This window comes from Pezoporus wallicus, unplaced genomic scaffold (assembly GCF_028554395.1).
Source record: "Pezoporus wallicus isolate ANWC-B61680 ecotype Strahan unplaced genomic scaffold, APGP_CSIRO_Pwel_v1 contig_1181, whole genome shotgun sequence".
Classification (NCBI taxonomy): domain Eukaryota; kingdom Metazoa; phylum Chordata; class Aves; order Psittaciformes; family Psittacidae; genus Pezoporus; species Pezoporus wallicus.
The window spans coordinates 4,137,037-4,148,386 of record NW_026641428.1 but is presented as its reverse complement, the minus strand read 5'-3'; the positions used below and the strand labels follow the sequence as shown (position 1 = coordinate 4,148,386).

Here is an 11,350-nt window from a genome sequence, read left to right as displayed (position 1 = left end):
CCTTGCTAATAGAAATAAAATTAGATAAACCAGCTAACCTGCCTGGTCTGTAAATAAGATAATGTACAAAAGAGCAAAGTTAGACTGAAAATTGAAACCAAGAATCAAGACCAAGAAAAGTCTTCATAGTGACACCCACCTTGGTTACTGGTGGTGAAAAACACTGCTGGGTTATCATGTTTGGAAACCATAGGCCAGTTAGCAGTTACCAACTTCCTGTGACTGAGCCCAGCCAGGGTTTGATTCAGGAGGCATGAAATACTGAGATGTAGAAGGAAAAAGTTGGAGTATCCAAGAAGGTGTTCACTGTAGAGCAGTAACTGCAGCATAGCCGTACTTCAATGAATCAGCCAGTTTTCAAAGGCAGCCATGTTGTGACTACAGCTGTCCCCATCTTCTTCACACACGCAACGTGTGTATGTTTTCCCTTTTTAGTAGAAACAATAGACATTCTTTTTACCACTTCCTTTTAAACCTGGCAAAGGTAAGCAATTGCATTCTGAATTGACCATCTGCACCTTGCTGTCACTTTTTTTTTTTACTACTCAGTAGTAGAAGGAGATACTTTTATTGACTGGACATGAATCAGGACACTAGTGAAAAGCCAAGAAAAAAACAACAGAATAGACCTAAGCTGCAAGGAGCTCTCCTCCTGAGGCAGCCCTCACATTTGTGGAATGACTGAAAGAAGTAGTAGATGGCTGCCTGCTTATGGTCTCAAAAGGACAAGGGCTCCAAAACATAGAAGACAAGTGCTTTGAGAAAACATCATTGAAGGCATAACACAGAGAAAGACTCTATGCACATTATGTTTTGTAAAAAAAGGAGTAATCATACATACCAGCTAGGATCTCAGATGGTGGGCTGCAAGTCAGAGGTCTCTTGCATGACCTGGCTTTTGTATAGATGGCCTTCAAGTAGCAACTTCAGAGCCTAAGAAAGGTGGCAGTGGTTGTAGCTAAAGTGATCAGTCATGGGTGGTCATGTGTTTGAGCTGAACCCTGCTTTTCAGGTATCTGGCAGTCATGCTGTGCCAAGCCAGAATCTTCAATTCAAGTCATTTATGAATAAAGTTATGAGCTTTCACAATGGGAAGAGAATTAAAACTTCGTGTGATTGGATTCAGAAAGGGCTTCTACAAAAAGCACAATGTAAGAGCATTTCAGTAAAATGTCCAGCTTTTGATCCTTTGCATTCATTCTTTCTCAATTAAATCAGCAAGTGTTAGAGCAGATGTGCTGGTGTAAGCCAGTGATTTAACTGGAGCCAATGAAAAGATGCCAAGATCAGCTGAAGGTCTGGGTATTAAAGAGGATGAAAAGACATATGTCCCACACACAGATCAAGTACCAGTCCACAGTAACATACTGAAAGGAGCTATGATGGCTGCATCTTTGCCCCATTAACCTCTGTCTCCTAGAAAGGCAATGCAAGGGGTCATTTGGTAATTGGAATTGCTACTTGGTCAGGTGTGGTGGGCTGCTTTTCCAGTTTTCTTGCTACATCAGTTGTAATAAGATTTAGATTTATGACATCCTTTAGATTGATGACACCCACTTTATCCAAGAGTGAAATCCTTCAAAGAGATCCTCTATAGAAATGGTGGGTATAATCTACTTCAAGGAAACTAAGTGCTGTTTTGGGCAAAGGCTGTAGTAAGCAATCTGTGTCCTGCCACTATGACAGTGATGATGAGCTGATCACTAAAAGAGACACCACCAAGTGATAGTTTTATAGTTTTAAAAACAAAGTTTAATTGTTAAAATTTTCAACATCAAAATGCATCAACTCTTTATTAGATGAAAAAGTCCTCTCTGCCGTATTTGCTGATGATCTAGGACTTTTTCATGAGTTCTTGTTAATGGCCTCAGATCTCTGAGAAAAACTTCCATAAAATATTTGCTTTGGAAATAAATATAAAAGCATAAAAAAGTGGAAAAAAACTTGTTACCAGAAGCTTAAACAGTAGATGAGACAGTAGAGCTACTAATCTTGTGACCTCTGCTCTCTTTCCTCTTGTCTGGCTACACTGCTATCTTTGGCTGAGAATGGCATTTCTTAGGCCACGCAGTATTAGCCCACTTTTCAACATGCAACTTCAATTCCAGGCTAAATTATTTTTAGAAGGCTCTAATGAAAATATTTTCAAGATATGGCTGAAGAATGCAGGATTTACATATGTTGCTGAGGGGGAAAATCAGGCTGTACAAACAGCCAATAAGAATAGTATGAGCTACCTACTAGTTATATTTAACTTAACAGTTAATTCATGGGCATTGTTTGGAGGATATATCCTGGATTGTCTGAGCATAAGGAAGTCTTAACTAGTTTTACTGGCAATTCCATAGAGTGAAAAATGGAGTTCTCTCTGAAATCTTCACTTATTCTAATAAACATTAATCAGAATTCTTCAGGACTTAAAACCCTGCAAAAAATCGGTTAGCTAGTAAGACTTGGACAGACAGATGACCTGTTTAACAGTCAATAGTATAACTAGTGTGCTGCTACAAACCTCTGTACAATCTGGGGACATTTCCATGCAACAAAACCAGAAGAGCTTACTGAAACTCCCTCGCCATATCCTGTATTCCAGCATTTTGTTTATAGTTTTGATAACTTGAAGAGGTTTAAGCGAGTGGCCAGGCAGGAGGCTCCAGTAGCATATCGGATCTCTTTCAGTATGCCAATCCATTCCTTCTTTTCATCATCATACCTAGGTTTAACATAACAAGGTCAGAACATAACTTCTAAAAATTTGGGGTTGATACTTCATCACACATAGAATCACAGAATAGTTTGAGTTGCAAAGGACCTTAAGATCATCTAGTTCCAACCCCTCTGCCAGGGGTCTGGACACCTCACACTAGACCATGTCACCCAAGAAATACAGGAAATGGAGGACAGTCCACATGTTGCAAAAGCTTATAGCAACCGTCTGCTGAAAGATGGCACAAAAACCTGCTTTTGACCTCTAGAACTAGAGGAAATGCAAGTTGTCCTTTTCCTGGTCCGTAAAGCTTGTTGCTGGCCTGCCACGCTTCTTTAATTACTCCTACAAAAGCTTCTGCCTTGTCTTATGTATCCCTTCTGAATTCCTTCAGATTCTTACATACAAAGATGTTTTTTCTGGGAATCCTTTCTATCCTTCTGCCAGTTAAACTTCTGAATCTAAGTTAGCAACTGAAGAGTCACAGCCAAAGTGTGATGTTTCATCACTGCCACTGAGATTTAGATTTAAAAAAATGATCTACAAGATAGGCATTTCTGATTCTCTTGGAACAATTAATCATTTGACTATTGAGACATGACCATGTACAAACCCCTGTGTATAGAGGCTTTTCTGCATATCATGAAACAGAGAATGTTTTTTTTATGGTACACTTACAAGGCTAAGCCTGCCAAGAAAGACTGGCAATTTACTCTTTTGAAAAGAGTAGAGCATCTGAAGATCATGACTCAGACTGTTTAAATTAGCAGTAGGCAGAAGTAGTTATTAGATCCAAATCTCATGTTTATCTCTTAGTTTCTGACAAACTCAAGAAGTGCTTTGCAACCTGTGCTATGGTTCGTTTCCAGAGTTAAACAGAAAACCTCTATTTTAGATCTAGCTTTCCATCAGGAAAATGTGATTAAAGTGAAACTTACTTCCATATATCAGTGACTTCATTGGGTGCAAATTCTTTAGATTCAAGCTGAATCATTGCAAAGCCTCCAATAGCATACAAAGCTCCACTTAAGGTGACTAAACTGATGGAACTTCTCTCCTGGGGAAATTCAGGCATTATCTCCCACCTAAAGATGAAAAGAAAAACCTAAGTTAGCTAAGACATGACAAATATTCTACAGAGAATTAATTAAAATACACCTCTGGGTGACAAAAATCCAGATACCAAGGACATCTTTGAGTGAATGGTTTAGTAAAAGGAAACAGATCTGGCATTTAGCAGCAGTTTCAGTATCTCCATCCCCACAGGGACTACCCACAAGTCTTAAGTGATGGAACTGCATTGTGATGACATCTCTTACCAGATGTCCACTTCTTGCAGGTTTCTTGGGCCCATCATCAGCAATATGCGTTATACAGATGTTTTGTTCCCCAGCTACTTTCATTTTTTGTCTACAGTTTCCAAAATGCATATCCATGTCAAGTAGCATTGATATAATCATTTGAGTTTAAAAAAAGTCACTGGAGCTTATTAGCATCCTTCCAAGTTTTCTGCCAATTCACACCTAGGAACATATAAACCATACAGACATCCCACTGCTGAATAATGGCAAAATCAAAACTAATAGGCTAATTGGTTTCTCTCACTTGTGTGACTTGATTGTAACAAACCAGAGTAAACCAAGGCAAGAGCCTGCAGTCAGCATCCTCAAGCAGAAGGTATTTCTGAACAGTGGAGGAGAAGACTGCCCAACATCATGGTAACAAAGTGACCTGTACTTTCCTTTGCTTCTATAGGAGCTGTAAAGTCCAAAGTTCCCTCAGAATTACTTCTTGCATAATTCACATTTTGTATTGGTAAACTCTATAAGCAAGTCTCTTTGGGATAGCATACAGTTAAGTTAAAGCTTTTGTTGTGAGGTTGATGGCTGCAATGCCATCTGTCAGTGAAGACAGCCCAGCCACGTGTTTATGTACAGTAGAAGTGCTTGTTGATAAAAGAGCATCCAGGACCACTTACAAGTCTGAGCTATCATAATAAAGCTTTATGGGTATTATTTTAAATGAAAGTTCGTAAGTCAGATAATAGGAAGGAAAAGTAGCAAAAATAACCAAAATGAAAATTAAGAGTAGAAAGACAGATACAGAGGGTATAAACTCCTGGAAAATCATAAACATTTGAGGGATGCTGACTGCAAAAGATCATCTGTGTTGTAAGGAAGAGCACTGGAAAGTTTCTGAACCAAATAAGTGAGCTAATTTCAGGTGGGACTTACTCTTTGTCATTACTTTTTCTTTACAGCAATTCATAGCATGCACTTAAAATTGGAAGTCTTCCTGGAGTTTTCATATTAAATAAATAAGCAGAATTAGCTGCCAGTCAGTAACTAGTAGTAAACAGTATTTGCTGCGACAAGGTACATGAACAGCAAGACATCATGAGGCCACATACCTGAAGGACATTCAGCTAGTCCTGCTCAGGGACCTGATTTCTCTTGCTGGGGGTTCATGTTTAGTGTCAGTGCTGCTTCAACTAGATACTGCGGCCCCTGCCCATCTCTCCCACTTTTCCCCTGTTATGCCAGCACAGATGGCATAATATGGCTGTGTGGTCAACGAGACTGGGAAAGTAATCAGACTTAAAAAAACCCAAGATTAGAGGGTGGGTTATTTTTGCTACTTGAGCTCTTTGATCATGTTTGCAATATAGCTATACTAGCATAGAACATGCACATGGGGGCAGGAAAAATGGCCAGAGATACTGGTTCTTTAAACTGCTGCTGCTGTTGCTATTGCTGTAGATGTGAATGTAGACCAAGTGTCTCAGTGGGAGTATAGGCACTTGAACACCTTTGTGACTCAGCTCAGGGCTCCTAAAAGTGATTTTACCTAGATGGCAAAACCCTTGCCTTAAAATAGCTTGAATGTTGTACTCACTTATTGGTGGTCAGATCAAAAGCTTCAACAGATGCAGTAAGGCCTTCTTCAGTGACACCACCTGCAATGACAATCTTGCCCTTATGGATAGCCGTTCCAAACATTGAGCGAGCCACTTTCATTGGAGCCAGGTCTCTCCAGTCTCCTTTCTTGGGATTGTATACGAACAGTCTATTAGTACATTTCCTGGGGAAGAAAAAAACCTTTATTCATTCTAAGGAACTTTTGGCTTGTTCCAAGCGAGACCTAGTTGAAGTGGATTGTGTGAGTTTAGTATCACACCTCTCTCCCCTCCATGAGATCCTTTTTTGTATCTAATCTGGGAATATTTGCATGTCTACAAAGCACTAATCACATCCATAGAACTAATACTTTCAATGAGGGTCCTCATAGCTATGTATTACTAATGTGTCTGCAATGTAAGTAAAATTTGCCTTGGAATAAGTAGGGTTATTACAATAACTAGTTGGGATTACAAGTTATATGCAATTTTTCCTTGTAATGAAAAAGATATCGTAGGTGCCATAATGTGTTCCCCTCTGCCAAAATGTTAGCAACATTAATCCAGAGATGTAAAAAAGAGCAACCCTAACTTCTGAGGGTGAGAACATATAATCTATAAAGACCAACCAAATAACATTATAAATCATCATGAAAAGACTTAGAGACTCACTTATCATCAGTTTTTCCACCAAGACAATATATCAGTCCATTGTTTGAGATAGTAGCATGGCCATATACTTTGATGGGTAGTTTTTTGATCTCACCCCATTTCATCGCGCTGGAACAAGAAGAGTATCACCGTTAGGATCTTTCAACTAACAATGGGCTAGTTACACGTCCTCAGTGGGCAGAATTAAATTGTCAACATACACAGGATCATAGCACAATCCTGAATCTAGAGACTCCTCTGTGCGAAGATCCTTGCCTGCAATTACATAGATCTTGCTGTCGGACTCTCCCAGCCCAAAGAGACACCTGGCTGACGGCAGTGGAGGAAGGGCAAGCCACTCACCAGCGATGCTATCCAGCTGAAAGAGCATCAGAACAGGAAGTGTTAGGAAAGGCAAATAGTAAAAATTCACACAATGAACACTGTTCCACAAAATTAATCTAACTGCAATCAGTGCCTCCGAACAGCTCATCTGCTTGCTTGAGCAATCTATCCCTCCCTCAGTGCAGCTAGTGATGATGACTTCTCCCCAACTCTGCTTCATGGTGCTGAGAGACAGCAGAGTCAATGCCACACAGCTCTCTTTGCATCTGTTCACCCTCACAGTTTCTCTGCCCCGTTATTAAACTTCTTCCTTGTTTTAAGATCCTTCATTCTAAGTTCCCTATCACATGTTGGAAAGAACAAATTGTTCTTCTTCCTGTCTGAAGAAAGCAGGCACTCCTGCTATTCCACAACTACGCATTTAGCTGGTTGTGCTCATTGCTGCAATGAGAGATGCCAGACATCCTCACACCATTCTTAATCATCAGCAAATGTCACAGATGTTTATTCTGCAACCCCTACAGCAAAAGACATGGTGTTTCATCACAAATACCCTCAAAAGCTCCTGAGATCACTGAAGGTGCAATGCATAAAGTCATCATTCCTAAGCAAAAAAGGCAGGCAGTGCAGCTCCCTTGGCAATAACATTGATGTCATCCCTATTGAAGTACTCCCACGGCTGTTTTGATTCATATTCAGTATGCTGAAAACACCTAAGGAGAAGCAGCAGAAGGAGGACAGAAGAAAGCAAACAAACGAAACAAAACAGTGTTTTTCTAGAACTGTGGTGCTCAATTTTTGTTTTGATCTGAGAACTTGCAATTGAACTTGAATGCTTTCTAACATTGAAAAGAGTATCTATCTTCTCTCTTCTACTGTGTACAGATTTGCTTCATGATGTGCAGGAAGGGAAAGTAAAATGCGAGTTTGCACAAATGTAGAGGCATTTGATAGAAAGCAAGAGAAAGTTCAGTCAAAGCAGTCAGGCCTGGGTTTAGCTCTGTGACAACCTTTTCCAGATGTATGTTTCACAGTCAAGGTCTCCATGCTAAAATGCATCTCCCAGATTTGATAGACCACCCCTGTTGGACACCCCTATTGCTTTATTGCAACAGTGAAATTTAGTTCATGGGATTAGCCCAGCACCTGTATCTGGGTGGTTTAATGAGAAGAAGATGTACCCATCACAGATCACAGCACGCTAGTTAATCACTCTTGAAGATGACGTATCTACTGATACTGGCATAAACTAGTCATGCATTTTTGAGGCAGTGGCAGCCTTGTTTGCTCCTAGGTTGCTACCAAATAAAATGGTAACAAGTGCTCCACTGGTGGAGCAAGGGAGATCACTGAATGCAAATTGGTTTGGCACCACATTACCATTTTAGAGGGAAAAACAGCTACATCGGTATTGCAGAGAAGTGTTTTAACTATAGGCAGTAGCAGCAGCAAGGAAACTTTAAGACGACAAGCAAGAGATCAGGATTTCAGGAAACGTACATAGACACATAAAGTAGAATTCTGAAAACTTTATCAATTTTTAATATCAATCTTCAGGTTAAGTTTTTCAGAGGCCCCTTTCTAGTGGCCTGAGACATGGACTGTTTGTTTCTGGATTATATTATGACATCATATTACATTACGACATCAACACAGTATTTTTATTAGAATAATATTTCTGTAACAAAGTTTGCACTTCAGTGGTCAGTGTTTCACACCTACATGGAAATGAAACAGTGCTAATCCCTCTCCAGCAAACTAAGAATTCCCTCTCATAGGTATAACAAATGCCTGAAACCAGCACTTTCACTGTGTATGAAATTGTAGTAAGCCATACTCGTATGAACACTTAATATTTGGATTTTTTTAATATCTGAAGGCTTTAAAATTCCATCACTGCTTATCACTCTGCTTTATTTCATATTTGAATAAGCACCTACTTTCATTCTCTTAGGCCTAAGGATGGGATGTGGCCAGCAGCATATTGCATAATTCATTAGCAGATAGTTTAAATATTCCCCCAAGCATGTAGGCAGGTAGCTCAAACCACAACAGGTTATGGTGTAAGCATGCCAGATTGGAGTTTTGCTCATTTTTCTGAAACATGTTGTGCAAGTTACAGTTTGTATTAATCGGTCTTCTACAGATTTACAAAGATATAAAATTATGCTTTCATTTGAAAGATGGTATTTAGTTTACTGCCGTTGACAGTTTGCCAAGAAAACAACCTTCTACAGCTAAATTCTGTATTTTTAGAATGCCCTCCTGTTTCCAATATTGATGCGACAAAAAGACTTCTGGAATTTTATCAACAGAAGTGGCATTTAAAATACACACATTACTGCTGTCACAAAAATAGTTCAGATTCAGAAAAAAGAAAGACATTATGTCTAAAGCAGCAAAACACTCTGGTTTCATGGAAATTAACACGAACTCATAAAAGGTGTTTTACAGAAGTATTACTAGGCTTAAATTTAGGCATCTATACCATGAAAAATCTGGGCCTTAAACAATGAAAACCAGTGCCTAGATATAATACACTACTCTTATTCATCTCTTCCAAGATCTCGCCAGGGGCTTGATCTTGAAAGAGAACATGCAAGTCCCTTGGTTTCATTGATCTCTCTGAGACAGGAATAGCTCTTTACAGATACTTCTCTCCATTGACTGTGCAGAGAGACTAAACAACTCACTTGCATAGACTCAGAATACCTTTCAGTAACTCTTATAAGCACCCGTTTTTGCACCAGTTATGAAGCTTATACCTGGAAGAAGTATGACTGGAAAGGCTGATCCTTGTTCTCCTCTTCCACATACAGTCCTCCAACAATGTAGACCTGATTTTGTTTGGTGACTATACTGGAATGATTTCTGGGAATCTGTTCTGCCAGGGCTGCTAGGTAGCATTCGTTTTCAAGAGGATCATAAGCTACTGCAGCAGTGTCATTAACCAGAAGTATTAGGTCTTTGACAAACATGCCATGCCTGGGAAGGTCATTCAGGTAGCCAGGCAGTAAATCTTCATCTCCTACATCACCGTTCACCTCCCCTTTGGTTGACTTTTCTGTACTTTTGCCTGTGTCAGGCAGTTTTCCAGCAAAAGCATCCTTAATAATCTTTACTTTTTTCTGGAGGTCTGAGTTGCTTTTGATTATATCATCCTTCTCAACATGTTCTTTGAAATATTTTTCTGGCATAAGACGAAAACGTATGCAGTCAAAAATTTCCCCCAGGCTCTTTACTCTGTTCTCCTTATCTGTTCGGACCCATTTCATTACTGCTTCAAATACCAGTTCTTCCTTCTCTACATTTAAGCTGTCAGGTGAAATAACTGAGATAAGTTCATGCGGGGCAAGCTGCATGAAGTCCTCCTCTTTGCAGATCTGCACAAAGTGATCTGAAACAAAATCACGGGCAGAAAATGCAAGCCTTGGGCAATCAAGCAGAACACCCAATCGAAGGATGGCCAGACAGTTACCAACAGCAAGCCTCTTCTGAAGGTAGGAGACGCACACAGTGAACACAGAAGGGATCTGAAAGCGACTGGCCAAAGCAAAAATATCTTGCACATTAGAATCATTAAGATCAATACTTGCTGAATAAAGGTATTTGACAATCATATCCAGGATGTTGGGGTCAACATTCTCTAGAACCACCTCCTTCTTTTTCTCTTCATTTTGCTCGGATAAGAAGTACTCACGAAAATAAGGGCTACATGCTGACAGAATCAATCTGTGGCAAGGCAGGCTTCTGTCACCAGCTTTTAGAGAGCAATCTACAAACTTCTTCTCTTCAAGGAGTTCCTTGAGGCCATCCTGAAGAAGGGTGGATTGGTAAAGTCTGAGCTCTTCAGTGAGTTCCCTTTGGGAATCCATTTCACAAACACTTGGGAAAGGGGAGGGAGCAGAAAGCTTTAGCTGTTGTCTGCCCAAAGGTCTGTCTGTAAAAAAGGCAGACCAATGTGCTTTGCCCTGCCTGAAGCCTCTGCAATTTAATCTAGCTAGCTAAATATAGGTACATACTCTTACAGGTCGGAATTTAAGATGGCAGGTTTGGAAAAATAGATCTTCTCTCGCAGCTGTTAAAGAGTGAAAGAAGCAACTGTTGCTTTAGTTGCTATGGTCAGGTTTTGTCACCGTGCTCCACACTGAATCAATGAGATTACGTGCAATGTAAGAAATTACTTGAGATGAGTAAGAACAGCAGAATCTGACCCTCAGTGAGACAGCCATGAGCAAGATTGTAAATATACATGTTACCAAATATACTGAAACAGAAATATTGTTAATCAAGTTGTCAGCTGCAAGTACTGTTCAGTTTGTTTCAGAGTTTCTCAATACTTAAAGATACTGAAAGCATCCAGAACTTCACATCAATTATCTACGCTTTAAAATTATTTTTTTACATACCCATATCACATCTGCGATTTCTTCAGATATTGATAATAAGACTTTGAAATTCATTCCAAGCTTCTTCTTAATATCCTTTTGGTTGTATTTATTTGTAAACTAACTCCTACTACTCAGACATAAAAGATGCATTAGTCAGGTAAAGTTCTGCTTTCAAAAATAATTTAAGTAAGTCTCCACCCCCTTACTAAACATCATTCTTCATTTCAGGTACTCTGGACCTTACCAATCCTTTTAAATTTGACTGTACTAGAAATGGTGCTAACTGCTGTTAAACTAAACCAAAACGAGTACATCAGAACAGTAGAATAGAGAATGAAACACATGGAATCCACCAGTTTA

General features: G+C 39.5%; 1 protein-coding gene across 1 annotated transcript; it reads right to left on the bottom strand.

The window, feature by feature from the left end:
* Nucleotides 1-2,568: 2,568 nt before the first annotated feature.
* On the bottom strand, nt 2,569-11,311 carry KLHL41 (kelch like family member 41). Its single transcript, XM_057423625.1, has 6 exons — nt 9,365-11,311; nt 6,476-6,633; nt 6,276-6,383; nt 5,603-5,788; nt 3,646-3,792; nt 2,569-2,713 (listed from the first exon to the last, which is right to left on the bottom strand). Exons 1-6 carry the CDS (start codon nt 10,472-10,474, stop codon nt 2,602-2,604), a joined length of 1,821 nt encoding a protein of 606 aa, XP_057279608.1. The 5' UTR covers nt 10,475-11,311; the 3' UTR covers nt 2,569-2,601.
* Between the last annotated feature and the right edge of the window lie 39 nt (nt 11,312-11,350).

Excerpts from the sequence above, each read along its gene's own strand:
- KLHL41 (XM_057423625.1), bottom strand. The coding sequence starts at position 10,474 with ATGGATTCCCAAAGGGAACTCACTGAAGAGCTCAGACTTTACCAATCC. Across the intron at positions 6,384-6,475 it reads GGATTGTGCTATGATCCTGT|CGCGATGAAATGGGGTGAGA; the intron begins GTATGTTGACAA and ends TTCTTGTTCCAG. Across the intron at positions 3,793-5,602 it reads TTTGATCTGACCACCAATAA|GTGGGAGATAATGCCTGAAT; the intron begins GTGAGTACAACA and ends TTTCATCTTTAG.